Below are 24,490 nucleotides of genomic sequence, written 5' to 3' on the forward strand. Positions count from 1 at the left end.
ATGTTAGATATGAATGTGTACTGCTATTGTTTAGGTTTGAAATGACACCTGCCCTGCCCCAGCTCATATGTTTTAATGTATTAACTGGGAACTAGTGGTGCTGCCATTTTGAAGGCTCTGGAACATATAGAAAATTAGTAACAGAGAAATGGAGTCCTTGCTGTGATGATTATCGAGTTCTTAGACCTTTACATCTAGTTTTTAGGATTGACACAAAAGAGTGTGGATCTTCTGGCTAAAGAAACCTTAGAATGCTAAATACAGATCAATGGAAATTCTGCCAGTCATCAGCAGGATGAGAAAAACAGTGGAATAATACGACAATGATGTGTTCCATCACTGGGCATGGGGCTCAGAAGAAACAAGCACTCTACTGGAATTGCATAACAGGCCATTTGTTCCACATTATGCAAAGAATCTGACCACGTCCTCTTTATCCTGAATTCATAAGTAATAAACTACTGCATTTGGTGTTTAACATTCAAACCAGGAAATGGTTATTGTTAGATTCTTCCAGCCAGTTTAGAGAAGAGCAGAGAGCACAGGGTGGGACAGAAAGACAGAAGCAGCAGTTTGATCTAGAAAGGAAAAGGAGTGCTTTTAACACAGAGCAAGTGCACACACTGTAGGCCTGACTGCTAAAGGAATTAGGACTATGAAAGAGAAGCTACACACTTCACACAATGCACTGTAATAATAGAAAGGGTAAACTGGAGCCAATAGCTACAGAGAAGGTCCTAGAATGTAAAAGTACAAACTCACTTGAAAGACTTTCATTTACAAAGAGAGAACAGAAAAGGTAACCTACAGTAAAATGCCTCCTAGAGAAACATTTTGTAGCAAGGCAGAGACGCTCAGAGTGCTACAGTCATAGTCTATAAAAGTTCAGAACTGTCTTCAGAACTTGTCACTATCCTTGTGGTGAAGGATTGCAAGCATAAAGAGTACAAGAGTCACAGGATCATTGAAGGCTCTGTGGAAGTGCAGAGCAGCCTGAGGCAAGGGCATATTTAGCAATGGCAGATTTTCTGACAGTGTGGAACACAAAGCCACAAAGGCAAAACCTAGGCTGATACCCTGGAAATGCCAAAACATAGGATGTCTGTCGAAGAACACTGCAAGCACTGGGGACCTACCTCAAGAGAAAGGCTATACTTGCTGCAAATGGCGAAGCCATGGGTGCAGGGCAGAATAAAACGAGTGGAGCTGACATGATACCACTGTGTACTCTGAATGGTGTACACAAACCTGCAGGATTTCATATTTGCCCTACTAGGCTTTGGTCTTGCTTCAGATCCATCTGGGAAGGGAATGTTTATTCTCTGCCATTTTATACTCCCAAGTACATAACTTTTTTTTATTTTAGATGGCTCACAACTAAGAGACTGTCCTGTATTTCAGAAGAAACTCTGAACTTTGGGGGACTTGTCAGACTACATGGACTGTTCAATTTAGAGTGAGTGTATCTACACTGAGATGGACATGAACTGGCAGGTCCAGAAGTAGCGGGTCACATTTTCATTCAGAACTGTCCCTATGTGTCTGGGTCCATGGACTCCTGTCAGTGACACTGTTTTAGCACCATCAGGAGATGGAACAGGTGATAAGGAACAGCTTCTGAAGGTCACCCCTGCTCTAGTTCTGGATCGAGTCCTCTCTGTTCAATGTCTGCTGTCATGTCATCAAGTTGCCACTGCCAGCTCTCTACTCTAGACTGAGTCATTCTGCTATGGCTTGCCTCCCATGAGAAAAAAATCCTCCAGTAGCCATGAACTGAACTACATTTTCTTCTAGTCAGCTGTTTTGTCTGGTATCATGTCATAGCATTGGGAATCATGACTAAGAATGGTGCTTAAAAACTGAATTTAATAAGAAAAAATATTGGTCTTGTGAGAAATTATTTTACTATATATGTATATGTATACATATAGATTAAAAACTCTTAATACTATTTTATAATACCAAAAATATATATTAATAGTATATTTTAATATGACTAAAGCCAGGTTATCTAATAAAATAGGACCTAACTTCCTATCAATAAAAATATTACAATGTAAAAATCAGTACTCTCACACAGGCTAAGAAGAAACTCATCTACAAATACACATCTCCTAATATCCACTAATGATTAAGTAGAAACCATTAGTAACCTGCACAGTGTTCTAATAAGGAAAGCAATAAGTAGGCTTGAATACTTTTGAACAGTATGTTTCAGTTTGACATGGGGTAGAGATTTTGGCAATGCTTTTTCTAAGCATTGAATGTCTTTTTCTACTAAGTGATCTTCTTTAGAAAACAAAGTTCTATTAAGTTAGCAGATGGAGCTTACTGGATGCTCTTAATGAACAAGTGCATGGACCTACAATTAGACTTACTCTTTTGCACTCTAGGTACAATATACAAACTTCTATTTCCAGTCAGAAATAACACCCGCCTGTTATATCTTTTCCTAGGCTATACTTCTTGGGGTTCTAATGCAATGCACTGAATGGATTACAGCTACAACGATTTCATCAAGAGTGTTTAATAGATTCAATAAAGCCTTCACGAGAATTTCTGTTTAGCCTAATTTTATTTGGTTTATTAATTTGGTCTCTCATTTTATACATTGTGTTGATCTAGACTTCATTTTAATGTTTGGTAACTGGACATTGTGTAATGAGCAAAGAAAGCAATTATGTTCCTTATCATAGCGTACTCAACATAGACATGGCCAGACAAGTTTTGTATCATAGTAAGTAAAACCACAGTTGCTGGAAAACTTTTCTCATAATTGGTTCAATAAAAGATTATCATGAATAAACACAAGAATGAATCTTCATATATTTATACTGAGATAAAAAAATCAAATTATATAGGTGTAAGATACATTTAAAAATTAAAAAATAAGGTAAAATGAAAGTGAAAAGTATAATGGAAAAGATGATAGTGGATCTGAAAGCTACCAAAAAGAAAATCCTGAAAACTTGAAGATACAAGATAAAGAAAAGTGGATGTAATATGCACAGATGATACTTGAAAACTGATCCTTTTGCATTACCATTATGACGTGTTTCACCAAGAGGCTCAAGTTTTGGAAGTCTAGTGACTTTGGGGGTTCCCCAGCCAACTAAAGGAAAGAAAAACATTTAGAAGCTCTGTTAAATGAATGCTTGTTAAGGTCTTTTCAGAGGATCCCTCCCTTGACAGAAAATATATTTAACATTCCATGTTAGTGATCAATTCTGAACAGTGACGTACACATTTTCAGTTGTCTCTCCATGCACCATCTCACTAGTGGAAGCTAACATGGGCTCTGGCAAACATGCTCTTAACACACTTTTAATTACAAACTCACCCCTCTTGTTACCACCACAGATACCTATCTATTGCTTGCCATTCTAATGCCTAGCAGAGACCAAAAGAGCTGTTTGTTAAAAGGAACACTAGACATGAATCCTGTAAAAGTTCATAGTCAAAACTGTTACTATTGAAAGCTTTGGCAACAAGACGATGAGGGGATTATGAATGCATGTATTTACTATTTACTGACACATATTTACCGACTGTAAGACTCGGGACACTCTGCTGGGTGCTGAAGGCTACTTACAGTTTGTCTGTAGCTGTACCCACAGCTTTACATGAATGAACCCCTGCATCATCTTAGGTGTAGATATGCACACTATACTTACATGGAGAAAACCACATACTTACAGAACTTTTAGGATGAAATGATTAAAGACCCATCCTTTAAAATCTCATTCTAGCTTCCAAACCACTAAACTTCAATTCCCTTCAGCCATGTGAAATATAGTGAATTCAAATAGAATCTGACCACAGATAGGAATTATTATGTAAAGCTATGCTAATACATCTAACCATTTCATCATTAAAATAACACTGAAATGTTAACAGAGTTTGTATAATACAGGCAGTAAAAGATTCTTCCTCACAACCTGACAAAATAATGAAAATGCTAAGTGAAAGCTATCTAATTTCTTCTTTTCTTTTTTTCTTTTCTGTAGTGCTTAAAGCAGTGTTTCTACATCCAGCATCAGGATGGATGTACTCACCAGGAGGGGGAGGTGGGGGCGGCGTGGGACTCTTAGGAGCAGACTCGTCTGTATTGACTGGTTCTACCCGATGACTCCTTTTCATTCTTAGTTTCTTGGTTTTCTTCTTACTGTTATCTAGAAGAAAATAGGTAAGGAACTTTATATCACGAAAAAGTGAACTTCTATAATATAAAAACAAACAATAAAATGAGAGTATTGGCAGTATTACCACCATAATTGCTTCTACTCAACTTTGGGAATTACTATCAACAACCAAATATGAAGTTCTATATACTAAGAATTCACATTCGATGGCAGACAGAATAAGTATATGGTTCATGAATGAAACACAGCCAAAAGCCTATTTCAATTTCAAGGAGAGAGTTCTTCCATTCCAAAATTAATTGGTATTTCTTCCAAACTCAAAGTCAGTTTAAACAACTATAATTGTCTAAGTGTAGGAGTTTCCAGGAAACTCAGAAAGGCATGCAAAAAAGGGGGAAGACAGTGACTCTCCTCAGCAAAGATATGCAGAACGAGTGATTCTAAGGAAAAATACTCCAAAATAACCATTTGAAATATTACTAAAAGTCTAATCAACTCTAAACACATTACTCATTAAAATAATTCCTATATAAGATTTGTCCAATATATGTAACCAATATCACATTGGTAGACCCTAGCAGAATCTTTTATTCCTAAAAAAAAAAAAAAACAAAAACAGAAACATTACGGATTCTCACAGAAATACATATCAACATTTTAAGGCTCTCTATTATCAATGTATAAATTCTAAAAACAAAACTTTACAGTATATTAAACAAGTTTACAGTAGTTATAAAAATATTTTAACTAAAAATTATGAAATAATTTATTTCCTCTGTTTAAATATATATGCCTCTCATTAAATACATACCAATTTCTACAATGAAAACTCTCTGTAACATAAATAACAACCTACATTGGTGAAACCTACAAAGATATAGAAAATACAAATAAGTATAGAAAACAATTATTTTTAAAGTGAGCAAAGGTGGTGATCTTAGTTTGTGTAGGATCAAAACAGAACTAGAAAGTGCCGTACTCTGGAACTGTTTCTATGAACATCATAAAATGAAATCAACTTCCCTTTCCAGATGGAAAGTAAGAAATGACAAACTTACCACCTGGTTCTGACACTCGTTGGTCTAGCTCATCCTCGTTGTCCAGCTGCTGTGACAGTGCCTCCTTATAACTATTTACCACATCCCTGTGAGGGTTCCTGAGGCAGCCACCTGCCTCATTCTGTGACTCTGCTCCCTCCTGTTCCCCTTTATGTTCTGGGTGGCCAACATCACTGTCCTTCTCCGCAATCTTCTTCTTTTTCTCTTTTTCTTGTTTCTTTTCATTCTAACAGAAATGAAATATATTTATCTTTACACAATGGTGGCCTTTAAGATCACTTGAAGGAAGAAATCAAGCAAGAGTTTTGGTGAATCAGTTGTCACTGTGATTTGCACACTGATTTGGGACTTTACCATTAAAACATATTCATAGCTAAATATTCACTACAGACAAAAGTCTAAATAAAAATACTACCAGCAGTTTCATAATCTAGAGACGATCATATTCCATTTATACTTACAGATGTTCTCAGCCTCTCCCATACCCATAAAGACACACACCAACAAACATACATGGGTGTGACTCTATGTTGCCCCTCACTACTGAGGTTGTAATCTACCATGTCTGAAGAGCTTTCCTGAGCTCCTTGCAAAGTAGGGGACTGTCATTGGTAACATGGCTTCCTTCCCTACCTGATCTGGGGATCTCGACCCCCAATCTTCTACCTGAGAAATGCCATGGAATCTTTGGAAAAAATTACAGGTGCAACTTCCCAGAATGCCTCTCCATGCAAATGAGGTATCCCAAGAACCTTACACCTCAGCCAATGAAACTTCAACCTAAGAAGAACCCCTTCCCACTCTCCATAAATAGCCCTTACTTCACCCCAAGAAAAGTACATGCCCACAAGCTGTTTCACTGAACCTCCTCTAACAGACCTGCTTCATTAAAATAGCAAGAGAGCTGTAACACTAAAATCCTCCAGAAAAGCCCCACCCTGCCTCCACAGGGATCCTGTTGACCAACCAGACCCAGTCTAGACTTTGCTTCACCCTTCCAGGCCTGGTGTGCAGCAGTATCTGGAGGGAAGAAGAGGAAAATGGAACCACATCTGTACACATATATGCTCCTATTGTTTTTATCAACTGAATTAATATTTCTGTGTGTTTGTGATTTATATGACAGATATATGAAATTAATGACAAATACATATAATACTGTATATAATAGCAAATACTACATATATTATATACCATATATTATTACAAATATGTTATACATATATATTTCTTAATGTGTGTGTGTGCGTGTGTGCGTGTGTGTGTGTGTGTGTGTGTGTATGTACAAGTGTTTGTGAAGTCTAGAGGCTGGCAGCAGGAGGCTTGAGACAGGGCCTCTAAGTGACTCTAAAGTTAAATTGGGCTATATAGGCTGGCTAATGAGCTACCCAGATCCTCTGTCTTTATATCTCCCACCATGTATGTTACAGGCACATTCCTCTTTGCCCAGCTTTTTACATGGTTCTATGGATCTAAACACAGGTCCTAATGCTTCTGGATAAGTTAATTTACCCCCTGACCTCTCGCCCTGATCCCCCGATTATGTTAATATTTTCCAATGGCTGTATCATTATAGGAAGAGAGTGAGTATCTATTGTTGGCATGGGCACGGCCCTGTCAGGACTGCAGTACCTCAGACTATATAGGAATGGCAAAGGGACACCCTCTCCCCACCCCATCTCCATCCCTAGGGATGGAAAAGCCTTCCTCAGGTCAAAATAAGAATACTGACAGTATGTACAGAAAAAGTACATGCTAGGCCCCTTGTTTCTGACTGGAAGATTGCTCCCACAGAGACTGCTTCTACTGAGAGTAGCTAGACCTGCCTCCTTGCTCAGCAGTAGGCAACAAAGTTGCTTCCTTGTTCCCCTGCAAGTCCTAACCTGCCCCCTTCTCAGTTCTGTATAACAAGCATACTTTGATACGACTATACTTTCGTTATTATTAAAGAAGATTATTAAATACCTTTATAGTCATACCATCTTTAGAAATAAAGTCCTTCCTTCAGTAATCTAATGCCCAGAATTTTTTTATTCTTTTATTAATTTTTAGTCTAGTAAAATAGTCTAGGACTATGTGTCTGGTGTGTCTCCTTCAGTATTAGAGCCTATTTACTTACTTTAATTGTTTGTAGTTTCCACTGTGCATTTTAACTATCTCTAAATGCACATATAATAACTGCTATTTTTCATTATGGTTTGTAGCTTCAGTAGTTTACATTGTAAAGTTGTTATGTCAATATATGATATATGAGTATAATATAATTTAAAATATAAACATTAAATTCTATTTTCCATGATCACAAAGAAAAAGTAACATCAATACTGGTTCAAAAAAGATCAAATGTTAGTACTACAAAATATGGCAAAATAGGTTTTATCAAAAAACAGTAACTATGACATATCAACTTCTATTTTTATTCTGTATATTTTGAGGTCGTTTCTCTCTTTTACAAGTGACCATGTAAGCAAAGCATTAGTTCTGTCACTGCGCTCCATTCCCTAGCTCCCAGTATGAACTATGAGTGGAACACGATCACTCTGCATGGAGTCGCAGGCATTTATGCTCTCTGGACAAATCCTTAATTGCCCTGCCCGTTGTCCCAACACCTAACCACCTTACCTAAGTTCTAGCTTTATTATTTAACACAGAAATCCCACTTGTCACAACTCATACCTCAATGATGACAGCTGCTATGGGTTGGAAAGGATTTGTAAGAACTGGTCCTGAGTCCATCTCAGCCAGACCACTGGTCCCATCAAGTTCCGTCTGCTCTTGTTCTCTGTTTGTGGGGGAAGAAAAAAAAACTCTTTTTGAAAAAGTGCTGAACCATCTTCACTCTAAGTATCTATGGCTATTAATTAGAGCAGCATTTCAAGAAAACATGCTGGCAATAGGATCTATCCTTCTATAAAAATGAATCACTTGGGTTTTAAAAGAAATCCTAAGAGGAGGAAGAACCCTGGCTAAATGGAGTGGCCTCCCAGTGTCCGAGTAAGAAGTCAGTGCAACAAATAGGCTGCAATCATAGGATGAATGTGAAGGTCCAGCAACATGTATAATAGTAGCTGACTGAAGTTCTCACTACAGGAGAAACTTAAGCTTCTTCAGCTGTGAATCCAGAACAAAAGTTTGGTCTCAGTGTGACACTTGTCCCTAAAACTCTCTAAAACCTATTGGGGGTTATTTTGCCTATTGCCCAGCTCAGCAAACACTCCAATGGCTCTAACCAGAAGCCATTTAGAGGAAGGTTCTATTTCTAGGAACTGACCTGCTCTAGCAGCCAAAATAAAAAAGGTGAAGGATCACAGCTGAGGGCCTTATGTATGTGTTCATGTATATGTAACAGTGATAAAGTGGGGCACCACCAAAAAACAGTTGTACACAGGGTGGGTATCTGGGACAAATCATCTGTGACGTTTAAGCAGGGAGGGTGGGCTGAGGTATGGGGGCTGGGGGGAGGGGGAAGAGGCTCAGTGGGATGGTCCCCCACTGTGAGGAATGAAACTAGAGGCAGCAGCCCCCAGGCTGCCTCTTTTGTTTCCTAGAATTCACTGTTTCAATTGTTTCCTTCACTGGCAAAGGGCATTCCAAAAACACCACAGCTTGGGTATTTGCCATGCCCTGCAGGCTTGCAGGCTGAGGGCCTCTGAAGGCAGCAGGTACTGCCTGGCCATTCCACATACTGCTGAGGAACCATATGCAATAAGAGGTCTGGCAGCCAGACTCTGGCCACACCTCTGCTACACATACAACAAGCCCTTTAGAGTCACCACTTTAAATTAACCTGTGTGGCAGGAAACAGCTGGGGAGTAGCCTGGATACTGACCTAAATTGCTGGGGTGGAAGGAGTGAGGACTGACAACTGGTTTCAGCTACAACTTACTGGCCCTTCACACCTGGGGGGACTCCATTAAAATACATCAAAGGGAGTCAGTTCCAATCCCAGGACTTTGGCTGAGAGGGCTATTAAGTTTTTTCCTCTTCTAATTATGTTAACTTACTGCTGTATTCTTTAAGTGGATCTTTTTTGTTTTCTTTTTCTCATCAACATTTTTCCTTTTTTAAAGTCTTTAATCCTCTATTACTTGTAGTACCTTAACTTTTAATAATCTTTAACGTTTTAAGTTTACACTACCTTCCTGTTCTGGTGTTATTACTAGGGTAGTACTTCCTTATAACTGGTTAATATATTTCCATGAGAACAAATACAGCAATTTCAACACAGAAATATAACTATGAAAAACAAGGTCAAAAGACTCTTGTAAGAGCCAGTAACTCAAATTGCAAAGACAGCATGCCTGTAGGTGCAGTGCTCAGAGGCTGCTCAGGGAGATCACTAGGTTCAAGAGCCATTCTGAGTATGAGCAGATGCCAGGGTACAAACAGACATGATGTGCACTGTAGAACAGGGTTAGTACCTGCCACAGTAGTGACCACTGCATTTCCACATGTACTTATTATATGTGGACTCACGAAGCATTTCTTTGTATTATAACAAGCATTAATGGGTTTTGCTGTGAGATTTCTAAACTATTTCATTTTGCAAAAGTGGCATACTTTCATTCATGGCTGATTAATATTCTACTTGAGAATGCCTATGAAAAGATAACAGAATAAAACTAGAAATAAACAGAAAAATGTAAAGACATTATATAAACATGAAGATTGGAAAATGGACCTTTAAAGCAAGAAAAATCACACTGAAGTAGGAAGCTGTAGAAATAAGTAATCCAAGGAGAGGGAGCTTCCATACTCAAAGACTGGTAGAAAACTGGGAAATGCCTATACCGTGGAGCACAGTCCACAGAGTCAATATAATCCTCATTAATATACTCAAACATAGAACTAGGAAAACCTCAAATTAACACAGAAACATAAAGACCCAAAATAGTCAAAGGAGTCAAAGTCAAAAAGAATACTTCTAGCTGTTGATAACACCTAATTTCAAAATGAGCTCAAGTGACATAGAAAAAAACAAACATACAAACAGTATAGCATAGTAAACAAACACATGACTCAAAGGGTAGTGTAGACCACTAAAAACAAGTCTATGCATCTACATCCATCAGATTGTGATTTACCTATCTCTCAATCATTAAAAAAAAAAAAAAAAGGTCAGCTCAAAAGATTTAGAAACATCATTGAAAAAAATTGAACCCACTTTAGGCAATCACAGGAGAATACTTCAAGGTCTTAGGTAAACAATTTCCCAAACAGGATTGCAACGTTTTGGGAATGAAAGCAAGAATTTGCAAAGAAGATTACATCAAAGTTGCTCAGAGGAAAGAAAGCAATAAACAAAGTGAAAGGAAAATGTGTAGAACTGGAATCATTGCCCTGCGTGCTGTCATCTGACAGAAGGCTGGTATCAAAAATAAAGAACTCAAAAAGATAAGGAAAAATAAAAAGTGACCTACTAGATAAACAAAACGGGCAAGTTCTCTAAAGTACAAATATTCAAATGAACCGTTGAGATTTTTAGTGTTCACAGAAATATAAACCATCACCATCAGAGCTACATTAAAGTTCTATCTCACTACAGTTGCAATCATAAAACAAACTATCATAAAACAAACAAAATGCTGGCTGGCAAGAATGTGAGAGGTGAGAGAATAGGAAATAGTCCTAGCTGGTAGGAATACAAATTTGTACAGCTACAGTGGAAACCAATTATGGGAGTTATTAAAACTAAACAAAACAAAACAAAAAGACAAAAATCCAACTGTCTGATTCAGCTATGTCACTTTGGGTATATATCTAGAGAAAATGTGCACACAAAAGATCCACTTGCAGAACCCTGTTTACTGCAACACTGGTCACATTAACCAAGTTATAGAATCAGCCTAGATGTTCACCCAGATATATATATAATAAAGATTTTATCTATACTGTAATCTGCATGAACACATATATAAAGTAATGTTTTAATCATTCATAAAAGAAATTATGCAATTTGAAAAACAATGACTAAAACCAAAGGTTATCATGTTAAGCAAAATGAGTCAATTAGAGGAAGGATTGCATATTTTCTGTAATATGTTGGGAAGAAATAAAGGGGATGGGAAAGTCAAAGAAGTGCTCTGGAAGAACAGGAAAGCTGAGGGAACAGGACAAAGGAGGTTTTCAGGAAGGGTGGATATGATCAAAGCACATTACATGTAGGCGTGGAAATGTCTCATAACCTATTAATATGTTCTAATAATTCTTACAGTAAGATATGGTTCTCCATCAGCCTGTAACATAGAATATCGTTCATTGCTATATTAATGAGCTATGTTCCATGATGTAGAAAGCCAAGCTTTGGAGACTTTAGTGTTGCTACATCTTATGGCCTTTAATCTAGAATTCTGAGCCTCAGCCTTCCTGCAAGTGAGATCACAACACACACTTCATAGGGCTTTTTCAATACCAGAGAAAGTAGTTCATCTGAAAATGCTCTACAAATGAACATACATATAGAACAGTCACTGTTGGTACTCATTCATTAGTAACAATTTTAAGTTTAAAAAATAGCATACCATTTTCATATTAAAATACTATACTCTATTCTTTAATAAAAATGCCAACAATTTCCCACAGAATCTCTCATCAGGAGCTGGTCATGCTGCATGTACCCCGGAGACCCGGAAAGTCCTCCACCTCATCCTTCATGCAACTCAGAAAACTATATAAGCTACTCAGTCATCCACATAGAGCTTAGAAGCCCAGGTAGGACACCTAATGGCTCCATTTGAGAGGTGGGCAAATATAATCAAAATAAGTTGGACAAAACTCTCAAAAGAAGGAATTATAAAAACAAGAAAACATAAAAAAGCCTATCCATCCCATTTTCCGGTATCAGGAGAGACCTAGAAAAGGGCAAGATTATGTCTGTTGGAATTTGGTGGCTGGAGAGTAATTTCCACACATATTTCTTTCCTCTAAGTCCTATCTCTAGATTATATGAAACGTACCACCAGAAGGCTTTCTACACAATGTTAATGAGGCCTCCCAAAGTCCCAAGAGTAAGGGACAACGTAAAGGCAACATAAAGGCACATTGAAGACAAATGTTACAAAGGCAGCTCAATTACAAATCTTGTAAGAATTTACTTTTAAAAAAAATTCTCATTTTCTCCCATTCCAACATGAAACAAAAAGTAATAAAGTAATTTAAGACTGAGTATTACATGTAACTCTATTAAAATCTCAGCGCTTTCTTACAGTACTAATTTAATTTATAAATATCAGGAAATAGTATTTTTGTAGTCATTTTTCAATTTGGTGAATTTAATTTAAATACTTTCCCTTCAGACAGAGTAAAAAATATATCTTTTTCCCATTTATTTATTCATTTATTCATTCATTCATTTGCTTTACATCCTGATCACATTCCCTCTTCTCTTCTCAGTCCCACCTCATACAGCCCCTCCCTTCATCTCCCCTCCAATTCTCCTCTGAGAAGGGGGAGGCCTCACAGTGTACCAACTGACCCTGGTATATCAAGTCACTGTAGAATTAGTCACATCCGCCCCCCACTGAGGCCAGATAATACAGCCCTGTTAGGGAAACAGAATCCACAGGTAGGCAAACAGAGTCAGGGACAGCCCCTGATCTAGTTGTTGCGGGACTCACATGCAGAAAAGCTGTTCATCTTGTCACATATGGAATGCACAACTTTCAATGGGACATCTATATGACACCTTCTAATCCCAAGACCCAGGGATGATTGTACAAAATACAGTGGAAAGATAGTAAGAGCCTAAAAACTCATGCTCGGCCCCGGAGAGACAGTCTGGTGGTTAAGAGCCTGTTCCTTCCAGAACACCTGTAAGTCCAGTTCCAGGGAATCCCATGCTGCTTTCCTCCCTGGACACTTGCACTTATGTGTACAATCCCACAAAATTACACACATATGTATAGAATAAAGTAAATCTATGAAAAGAACACCTCAAGACAATGCAACATTTTAATAAAATTAAATTAAATATTCACGATCAGGTTTGAATTAATCTATCCACTACCATCTTAGTTCTGTGATGAGGGTTTTCTATGTTGAGACAAACTTCCCATTCTACTGCATTTCAACACACTGAATCTAGTAACTCTTTGCTGAGGCTCCCTAAACATCAAAAGATAGTTTAATACCACCTTACCCAAAAACCAATAAAAATGTCTTTAGACATACCCACACTGAAGCAAAATCTCCCTGTACTTTAAGAACTAGTCTGAAGTTATTCACTTACAGTTGATACAAATTTAAAACTTTGGAAAGGAGTTTACTATTTAGGAAATATACTTAACTACTGTAATAGCTCCAGAAAATTTTTACAAGTCCATCACTCTGCCTAGAGATAGGACTCCATGCTAGAATGCTTGGCTAGCAATGCAGGAAGCCCAGGGTCGAATCTCTAGCACCACAAAACAAAAGTACATTCAACATGTCTGTACACAGACATGTTCATAGAAAGAGGAAGTGTATTTAAAATCTTTTTTCACACAGAAAGAGATAAAACTGAATAGACAGACCAAATAAGCAAAGCTAACAGATTAAAGCTGCCCTTTTTAATATTCAAATGAGCTGTGTGGTAAACATGGTCTACTTACCTTTCTTCTCGTAACTTCCTTACTCGTTCAGCCCTCTCACATTTCTCTTGTTCCTCAAGAGCTCGCTGTTCAGTTGTGTCTTTCTGGATGCGTTCACTTAAGGCATCAAAATCTTTTGCAATGATATGCAGTAGCCAATAAAGCCCCTTTTTAATGGACTTGTCGATTTTCTTTCCATATCCCAAGACTGCTGAACAAGGTTCCTAAAAGAAATCAGTTGATTCAATGATTAAGAATAAAATTTCTCTATCTAACACAGCCATAAACCATTATATAAAATTATTTGGAAAAGCAAAATATAACCTTTTAAATTAACAATATAACTTCCAAAACACAGTTTTGCAATAACTAACTTTAATACTGCCAGAAGTTGAAAAATTTGTAGATACTATGTTACATTATATGTGAAAACATCATATATAATTTTATATAAATTTACTGGAAGTCAAGCTGTACTGCCTGGGGAAAAGTATTGCTATTTATTAAGAACACCTGGAAAGACCAGGCATGGTAGCACATGCCTTTACTCCCCAAACTCTGGAGGTAGAGGCAGGCAGATCGTTCAAGAATTTGAAGCTAGCCAGCGTGACAGACAGATCCTGTCTCATAAATAAATAAATATATAAATAAATAAATAAATAATAAATAAATAAATAATAAATGACACACAAAGAGAACTAGAAAGTGTTAAATTCTTAATGCCAATGAATTTACAGCAGCAGACACTCCTATAAGGTTTACAATGTAATGATCTTTTTCTGAAGTTTGCATAAATTCTCTGCTATATTCCTTAAAACTGTATGATGACTCACACTGTGTTGTAATTTTTTAAAAATCAAAAGTTTGCAACTCAAAAACTGATTTGATCAGCAGTGACTAAAACAAATACCAAACATGAAATCTTTGAAACTATGTAGGAAAGTTTCTGGAAGTTAGCAAAAAAAAACAAACAAGAAAACTAAAGAACTCAAGAGGTATTACAGCACTAATCACTACTAACTGAGCAGTGACAGTAAAGTTTGTAGCATAAACTTTTCATTACCTTTCACATTTATTTATTAATAAGGGGGCTGTGCAGCAAACACAAAGCAGTATAAGAGGTCAGCAGAAAACCTGCAGGAGTCTATTATCTCCTTCTACCATATGGATCCGAGGGACTAAAAGTTGTCAAGCTTGGATTTTTTTTTTTTTTTTTTTAGCTGAACTATGACAAGCAAGGCTCCCAAAAGACTATTTTTAGTTGACTATTATCACTTTCACAGAAACCACGTTTTCTGAATGAACTTAAAACGTATAGTAAAAACTTAATAGTGGTAATGATAATGGCAATACAACTTACTATCTGACACAGGCACTTGTGCTCATTGACCAGCTTTTCCAGAGACAGACACTCAATCACATCAGCTTCTCCTAAAGCCCCCTCCTTGTCTTGTTTATTTGCCAACCTAGGAAGACGAATGAAGTGGTTGTACAGCAAATACACAGTCATATGGCATCTGAGGTATCTTATTCATGGTCGTCTGTTCCCACGATTTAAATCTACTGGTTCTAGAACAAGATGATTCAGGAAATACTGTACATTTCATAACTTTTCATAGTTATTGCTTTAAAATCCAGTGTGAAAGAACTTGCTACCTAAAAGAAAAAGCTGCCAGCAAGAAAGTTCAAGCAACCAGTGGATCAATAATAAAATCCTCCCATAGGAGAAGCAGACTACTTTCTATGGCCTTCTACTTAGAAGCCATGTTGGGGGTGATGTGAGCGGCCATTCATTTCACCGTGGAGTGACTAGACAGAGCAACTATGGAAATCAGTATGGAGGTCTCTCCTACTTTACCCCTGTCTATGCATAATCATTTTCATTATTTCTTAGTTCAGCTTCACACTGTTTCCTTTAAACTATAAACATACATATGTGTAGGTAGTATTTCAAAGTTTACAATTGAGTGCTACAGATACCATGTTTCATTTTTTTAAAAATCAATCCTGAAGTTATCTTGATGCACAATAAGAAATCTACAGATTTCACCGTATGCTGCAAAGGACACATTACAAAGCTGGCCCAGCATTCTTTCAGCAATCTTGCATGGCAGGGTTTCTTCCTTGCTCTCACAGAGCATTGTGAAGGAGGCAGTCACAATAGGGAAGAGGGAGAGGGGAGAGCAGATTCCAGGAAGTGGAAATCAAAGAATCAATCTAGATTTTACTTTGATTATAGCAATGTTCATCCTACCTCAAAGCACTATTTACAGTGGGGTGGGAATGGCAACACCAAAAAACTATGTTTAGAAAGTGAATACTAGGAAAGAACTTTCATTCCCAAGTTTCCTTGTAAGTATTTCTTCCTGGCAGAAATTGATTTTCTATTTCTATATTGGTATAACAGATAAAAAACAGTACTCTATAACTTTGTGATTCTACCCTGGAAATTAGAGAAACTCACTCAAAGTAAAACTAACAGTATACAAGATAAAGTGAGGTGGGAGACTTAAGTCCTCTTTAGGTGTATGATTTTGTGAGTTAAGCCCATGGGATTTCCAAACATAGGAGAATTTAATCCTGTTTGGGATTGGAATCTGTACACTATGCTTCATCCCATTTCCACATATGGCTACTTCATCCTGTACTTGTAAGTTTTAAAATCTGCCAACAAACCTTTGTATAGATACCACAGCATTTTTCACAAGTAAGGAATTCTGAAGGTAATACAGACTGGGTACAAGGAGTATACTCAACTTCTGTGTGGACAACTTAACAAGGACTTCCTGTTACCAAGGAGCTGCAGTGAAAATGATCATCCTGTAATCTAAGGAACAGGGGAGGAACAGGCAGAACCAGATTCTCCAGGTGTGAAGTAAGCAATCTGCACTTCTCATTTGATAGTTAAAGCAAATGTACAACTTTATCTCCAACTTATTTGACTTCACTGTTTGGCTTTCAGTTAACTGTATGAGAACCATAAAGAGAGCCTGTGGCTTAGAGTGACTTAACATTTGATCAAACATTACACTCCATGGCACTTGGACTTGCTCTCAGACTAAGGACTCTAACACCCCGAGTGGGAGAACAAGAACAAGACCAAGGTAAGTGAATTAAGTGAGTTTCTCTCTCTCTCTCTCTCTCTCTCTCTCTCTCTCTCTCTCTCTCTCTCTCTGTGTGTGTGTGTGTGTGTGTGTGTGCGTTTGTGTGTGTGTGTATCTGTGTGTGTGTGTGTATCTGTGTGTGTCTGTGTGCTCGAACACTGAATAAGGAGAAATGGTGAAATATCCAGACACTGAAATCCAGGCACGCTGTGACAGTAAAGAACGGCTCTGTAGGTCAGGTCATTTAGTTCCTTTCTTGTTTAGATCAGAACAGTGCTACACAGTTGATCTGTTTTTGCTCTGCTGAACGGAAGAGGAGTGTGGTGTAGTTACCAACCATAGATAAAATCACTACCTTTCTTTTAATCTATACAAACAACTCATTTTAGAAGAATTAGAAAGCAGATCCCATGAAAAACAACCTGAAATTCTTTCTCTATAGACAATATGTTGATAATGCTATGCTTACTTTAGACAGGACTTTCAAACTTGATATTGAACAGAACTTTGTACCCAAATTTGACAGAAAAATATTGATTTCTTCATTCTTATTTCCCAGTATCTGCTAAAACTAATTTGAAGAAATTACAAAATAGTTTTGCTGGGACTACTGTAAAATATAAAGCATTCAAGCATTTTAATGTTGTAGAGAGTTTGTTGAAAGTACTGAAATTATATAACTTCTCATAGATTTTTCAAATTATTAGATCAACTTAACATTTAAATAGGCACAATTAAAATGAAATTTATTTTCCTAAGTTGTAATTGTTACCACCTTTGAATTTAATCAATACTCATTCAAATCAATATAACTTTAATAACTATTTTAAAAGTAGATATGAAGTTAGCCACATATAATATACGAGGATCTTTCCTTGAGGCTTTGCACTTTGAAATTTAATATGAAGTATCATATACATTCAACTTTCTGAATCAGATAAGCGAAAGTTGTTTTATTTTAAAACTCAATAAAAAGAGAAATGATTTTATGAAACAAGTTAGTTCAACAAGACAACACATCTACATTGAATCCGAAGATTACTGAGAGAATATATTACTGAAAATGTAAGTTAATTAAAGCCTAGAGAATATATATATTGTAAAATTTCCCATTTTAAGCTTGAGCTAGACAACTGCTGAATGCTACCTTTATAGACTGAAATAAAATACATTTCCTGAAGTGCTTATCCATTAACTACAGAAAGAATAATTTACTTTTAATTATTCCACAAGCATAATGAACATATATCCAATGCTCGCTCGCTCTCTCTCTCTCTCTCTCTCTCTCTCTCTCTCTCTCTCTCTCTCTCTCATACACACACACACACACACACACACACACACACAGCCTTTATCTCTTCCCACCCTCAGTAACGGGATTAAAGATGTATACCACCACCACCACCCAATAGTATATTTCTAAAGGCTTGAAGTAAAGCATGTTCGTGGATGTCTCTAGGAATCTGCATTCTCTGTAAGAGGGTGGAGAAAGTTTCCTTTGAGTCTCTCTCATTGGCTTTTCTCTTTACCACAAGAAACTCGTTAGGTATCAACCATTATGCTATTTTTTTCTTTATTTAAATACTATGTTCAAGCTCTCAGATATAGTCAACAATATGGGTCAATTTCAGACCACAAGCAAATTCAAATTCATAGAGAAGTAAATTACATGTAATGAGAGATGATCTTACCATCTATGACAGACTACTATCACACTAAGAAAATTGCATGAAATAGTGATCTCAATGAATTTCATCTAGCCTAATCAATTAAATAATTTCTTATGAGTTTCATACTTTATACTTTCTCGAACTACACTCAAAATTTAAATTCAAGTATGCTTAGATTCTAATTTATGGATGTAAAATTAAACAGGACACAGTGGTATATATAGTTATGAGCATCACCTGCTAGAAATGCATACACACAGTATGGAAGTGCACCCGAGCACTTACCCTAAGTGAGATTTTACACAAATACACAAGAACTGGAAGACAATGCTGAATGTGTTACCAATGCCAAGGTCATCACCTATGTCTATGCCTCGTCAAGGTAGACAGCCATTTTAGAAATGCTTCCCTTCTGTCTGAAATACAGAGAAACATTCGATACCACCTTAACTTTAAAACTATCAATTTAGGGCAGTGGTTGTCCATGCCTTTAATCCCAGCACTAGGAGGCAGAGGCAGGTAGATCTCTGAATCCAAGGCCTGCCTGGTGTATAGAATTAGTGCCAAAAACCAGTGGTAAACAGTGAAACCCAGTCACAAACAAGCAACCAAACAAAAAAGTAAAATATTTAAAACTATATCAATATTTTTTTACAATAGTACAAAGTAGCAGTTCTAGAACTCAAGGGGGACCATAGCCACAGTTACAAGCAGAAATTAAAAACAACTACACTGGACAAGAAGAAAATTGTCTATCTTGGAGGCTGGGACTTAGGGCTCAGATATTACAGGAAATAAAACTGAATTTCCTAGATGAGCTAGAGAAAACAGAACATATTCTATACAGACATAGAAATATCAATTTTAATTTGCCCAAGATTATAGCAATTATAGCAGGACATGAGGACATGAGGTACCCATTCGTACTACAAAAATCACAGAAAACTGAGATCTCTCTCTCTCTCTCATATATATATATATATATATATATATATATATATACACACACACATATATATGAGAGAGAGCTTTGATTCATTTAAATATGTGTATATATGTGTGTGTTTATCATTATCATATTATTATATAACATATCCACTTGATATGATGCTGTGGACAATTAGGAGCACTAGGTGAAAATATAAGTATCAGTAGTCTCAGGTAAGATTATATATAAGCATGTTCTCAAGTATCTAAAGATATATCATAATATGAACTCCTACACATTTTGCCCTAAAAATTTTGAGATCCTTGGAAACAACTGTAGGAATGAGAAGTAGGCATAATCAAATCAACAATATTTTCATATATGCAATAGAAAACAAGGCTATGCAAAATATGCTGATTCAAAAATCTCATTATATATTGTTTAAAATCCATATTGAATTTGTTCTGTCATAAAATATGCTAATTCAAAAATCTCATTATATACTGTTTAAAATCCATATTGAATTTGTTCTGTCATAAAATATGCTAATTCAAAAATCTCATTATATACTGTTTAAAATCCATATTGAATTTGTTCTGTCATTATGTTAGATTTTAATGGAAGTATGCATATTTAGCAAAATGAGCATATATTTAAAGATTTTATGTATATGTGGGTTTTGTTTAAATGTATGTACATATACCATATGCATACATACCCAGTCCCCACAAAGACAAGAAGAGGGCACCGATCCCCTGGAACTGAAGTTACATATGGCTTCGAGCTGCCATATGGTTGCTGGGAAAGGAGCAACCTGGTCCTGGTCCCTGCAAGAGCAGCATGTGTTCCAACTGTTGAACCATATCCCCAATCCCAGAAAAATGCATCCATTTCAAACATGACATACACAAATTAAGTAGGAAAGATATCTTTAACAATGGTAATTTTAGGGGGGTAAAGGTCAAACTGAAAGTACAGTCAAAGCAACTTCTCTAACAAAAAATCCTTTTACACACAGTCTGATGACACGGATGAACTTATTTGAGGGAAACTGTATCCTCACCATTGCTTTCTCAGCTACCACACTCAAATAAATGAGATGTGCAGCAGGAGCAACCATCGAAAATAATTCTTAAATTATCATACATTAGTTTTCCTATTTTGGTAATCTCTATAAGGAAATTATTTTTGATTTTCCTTGTTTTTTTTTCCACCAAGTTCTTTTTATATAGTTCCGGTTAGCTTCAAAGTTCCTATGTAGCCTAGGATAGCCTAGAATTTGCCATACCAAGCCATCATGTCTTGGTTTTATCCTAATTTTTTAAACTTCTTGTTAGAAGACTAGAACTGGGGTTGGTGATTTAGCTCAGTGGTAGAGCGCTTGCCTAGCAAGCGCAAGGCCCTGGGTTCGGCTGGGGAGCTCTGAAAAAAAAAAGACTAGAACTACTTTTGCTAAGAGACACATAGCTATCTCACTCTAACTGCTGATGGGGAAAAACAGCAATTCTTTTGTTCAATTCCATTGTTTCTATGTCTTAGGAGGAAACAGAAGATGAAAGACCGACTTCAAGAGTTGAAACAGAAAACCAAGGAAATAGAACTCTCTCGGGACAGTCAGGTATTTGCAGAAGAGAAACAAGGGGTGCTCGTCCAGCAAGCTGTTATTTATGAGAGAGAGCCTGTAGCTGAGAGGCACCTACATGAGATCCACAAACTACAGGAGAATATTAACAGCTTTGTGGATGATGTTCACCGATTTGGACAGCAACAGAAAAGTCTAGTGGCTTCCATGAGAAGGTTTAGTCTACTTAAAAGAGACTCTACCATTACAAAGAAGATAAAACTCCAAGCAGAACACATAAACAGAGCATTGGGTGACGTAGTAAGAGAAGTGAAAAAGTCAGAGGTTGAAAATGGTCCATCATCAGTGATCACAAGGATACTGAAGTCCCAGTATGCTGCGATGTTCCGCCGCTTCCAGCAAACCATGTTTCTATACAATGACACAATAGCTTTAAAGCAAGAAAAGTGCAAAACATTTATTGTCCGTCAGCTTGAAGTGGCTGGAAAAGAAGTTTCTGAAGAAGAAGTGAATGACATGCTTCACCATGGAAAATGGGAAGTTTTCAATGAAAGCTTACTTACAGAGACCAGCATGACTAAAGCACAGCTCTCAGAGATTGAACAGAGACACAAGGAACTTGTGAATTTGGAGAACCAAGTGAAGGACCTCCGGGACCTTTTCATTCAGATATCTCTTCTGGTAGAGGAACAAGGAGAGAGCATCAACAACATTGAGGTAATGGTGAATAGCACAAAAGATTATGTTAACAACACCAAAGAGAAATTTAGACTCGCTGTAAAATATAAAAGGAAAAGCCCCTGCCGGGCCCTGTGCTGTTGCTGCTGCCCATGCTGTGGCTCCAAATAAAGACGCTACCTTAGAAACCTCCACAGAGTTTAGGCATAAGGTGTCCACACTTCAGAGGCATGACTTGGTTGTCTTTATTTCATGAGTCCAGCCACATACATTTTATCATTGTGAAATGGTCATTTTACCCCTCAATATTTACCTACTGACTCCAGAAACTGCTGAAGCCAATGACACAAGACAAGATTGTACTACTTAACTATTAGGTGAATGTAAAAGATCTTATATCTCTAGAAAAATATCGACTTCTCCTGGGCATTTCGGTACACTTAAGATGAATATTCAACTAAGTGATGACTATTTTAGTAACCTGGCTTCTTTGAAAATTTTTGGTAATTAAGAATTGTATAAAATAAGACCTCAAAAGATGCCACAATGTATCACAATGAAACCAAAATGGCTTTATACCCAGATAGGTGAGTAAACGTGATGATCACTGGGGCTTGGGAAAACTCAGTCAAAAATCTGGTGAAGAATCTAACTGGTGACAGTCAGGTATAAGATCTAAGGTGAGGAAAGACAGTACTTTTTGAGAACTGGGATCCTGACAAGAAACTGAAATACATATAGATCAGAGAAAAGGCTTGAGAAAGTCAAAGAAAAAGGCAATTGTGTTCTTGAATATGCAATACTACTTTATGATAAAGCAAGCACTAAAGAAATAAAAAAGTATAAGTTAATGAAGAGACTTAAGCTGTGTTCAGTCGTGTGATCCTCCACCTGACTCAGTCACCCGAGTGCTTGGAGTACACAGGAATGTACCACCGAGCCCATTCTGCTCCTTGTTTGTTTGTTAAGCTTCTTTTATTTCACTGCTTCATTTTGCCCTCTGTGCCCCAGCTGTACTGTTTTGTTTTTTTTTTTTCCTTTAATGGAGTAGGTCACTCTTTGTGGAGTTTCTAAATTCTTATTCTGAAACAATCTGTCCTTATTATCACCAATTTTATGTTCACTTGAACATTGCCACGGGTCAGTGGGTGGGTGGTAGATACCAGAAAGGTAGTTAGGCTTTCTACTCAAGAATATGATGCTTCTTCATTAATCTTCTTCATTAACTTATGCTTTCTTGGTTTTGTTTTTAGTAAACTTATCATTTCTCACATATGAAAGTAGCATGGTAATGATAATGTTTTTGTTTCTGTTGCTATTAGGGAGTAATATTCTTCTCCAGTAAACATGTAAAAGATAATGGCCTTTGAGAAAGTCCTTCCCAACTGTTCATCCTGGCAAATCATGCTGATGACCATGTCATCTCATCAGCCTTACTTTAAGTGTTGGCTAGAACCTAACACCATCTTATGAATCTGTTCTCACTTGCTTTATGTCCTAGAATGTGGATTTCTAATTGATTTCCTGTGCAAGGCCAACCAACAGCCATAGTCTGTATAGCAGTGCTTTTTCCTACCACCAAACTTTCTCAGTTCTCAAATTTGATTTATATGCTTCCCCTCCTGACAGTATGGAAGGCAGCCCTTCTGCTCCAACCCAAGGCATCTTTGTTCGTACCACACATCCCGTTCCTTACTATTGCACCTTTTTCCTTCTCTTTGCAGTATTAGGAGTGAGTTCCTCTTATGGCCCAGCACCTTGGGCACACTGTTTCTGTGCTTCGTTCTATTAGCTATCCTGCAGGCCTTTCATTCCACATGGCTTCAGGACTGACTCCTCACTGTAGGGATCTACCTGTTTGTCTTAGTCAGGGTTTCTATTCCTGCACAAACATCACGACCAAGAAGCAAGTTGGGGAGGGAAGGGTTTATTCAGCTTATACTCCCACATTACTGTTCATCACCAAAGGAAGTCAGGACTGGAACTCAAGCAGGTCAGGAAGCAGGAGCTGTTGCAGAGGCCACGTAGGGATGTTACTTACTGGCTTGCTTCCCCTGGCTTGCTCAGCTTGCTCTCTTATAGAACCCAAGATTACCAGCCAAGGGATAGCCCCTCCTACAATAGGCTGGACCCTTCCCTATCAATTATGAATTGAGAAAATGCCTTATAGCTGGGTCTCATGGAGGCATTTCTGAAACTGAGGCTCCTTTCTCTGTGATAATTCCAGCTTGTGTCAAGTTGACACACGAATTAGCCAATACACTGCTCAAACTCTTGGCCAGGGTGGTAGAAAAAGTGAAAGAAATCTTGTGTGGCAATTTCTATTTCCTTAAAGACAGAATTGTCTGTCACTTAGGAAGAGCAGGGTTAAGGGAGGAAGAGGATGAATGAAACAAAGAGGTCAGAGAGAAGGGTTCAAACACCATGAAAGATACCGGGGAGATAGGCAGGTAGCACTCTGGGCCCACAGGAAATGTGCTGGGATAAGGTTAAAGTGATCTGAGCAGTCCACTCCTGTGTTTTTAACCTAGTAAGATCCAGCAGTGAGTGCTAGCAGAAAATGTGAGGACCCCTGTCTGCTCAGGGTGGCTCAACCTGTGCAATGGACAAGATGTGTGTTGAGGAGCTGGAGAACTTCAAAGGATTAAGTTGTCATGCTACATGATGTTATAAGTACTATAAAGTATTTTAATGTAAAACTATAAGTTGAATAGCTTTCTACTATGCCAGTTACCAAAGATCAACATGGAAAAGATGTTTC

The 24,490-nt window shown here is 37.3% G+C and overlaps 2 protein-coding genes across 4 annotated transcripts in view; one reads left to right on the top strand and one right to left on the bottom strand.

Annotated features, from left to right (window-relative positions):
* Arl13b (ADP ribosylation factor like GTPase 13B) overlaps window positions 1–24,490 on the bottom strand; it is a 40,480-nt gene that overhangs the window by 6,090 nt on the left and 9,900 nt on the right. For 2 of the 3 annotated variants that reach the window (XR_004389290.1, XM_032914681.1), the window contains exons 3-8: window positions 15,128–15,233; window positions 13,789–13,991; window positions 7,877–7,982; window positions 5,201–5,426; window positions 4,056–4,172; window positions 3,044–3,112 (exon numbers count right to left, since the gene is read on the bottom strand). Coding sequence is in view for 2 of the 3 variants with exons in the window: in XM_032914681.1 (XP_032770572.1) it covers window positions 3,044–3,112; window positions 4,056–4,172; window positions 5,201–5,426; window positions 7,877–7,982; window positions 13,789–13,991; window positions 15,128–15,233 (827 nt within the window). In the remaining variant the exon portion in view is untranslated. The remainder of the gene's footprint in view (window positions 1–3,043; window positions 3,113–4,055; window positions 4,173–5,200; window positions 5,427–7,876; window positions 7,983–13,788; window positions 13,992–15,127; window positions 15,234–24,490) is intronic. The other variant, XM_032914684.1, reaches the window with a different exon arrangement.
* Window positions 16,526–21,918, top strand: Stx19 (syntaxin 19). Its single transcript, XM_032914687.1, has 2 exons — window positions 16,526–16,871; window positions 21,009–21,918. Exon 2 carries the CDS (start codon window positions 21,022–21,024, stop codon window positions 21,898–21,900), a length of 879 nt encoding a protein of 292 aa, XP_032770578.1. The 5' UTR covers window positions 16,526–16,871; window positions 21,009–21,021; the 3' UTR covers window positions 21,901–21,918.

The sequence above is a fragment of the Rattus rattus genome, chromosome 1, assembly GCF_011064425.1.
Source record: "Rattus rattus isolate New Zealand chromosome 1, Rrattus_CSIRO_v1, whole genome shotgun sequence".
In the NCBI taxonomy this organism is placed as follows: Eukaryota; Metazoa; Chordata; class Mammalia; order Rodentia; family Muridae; genus Rattus; species Rattus rattus.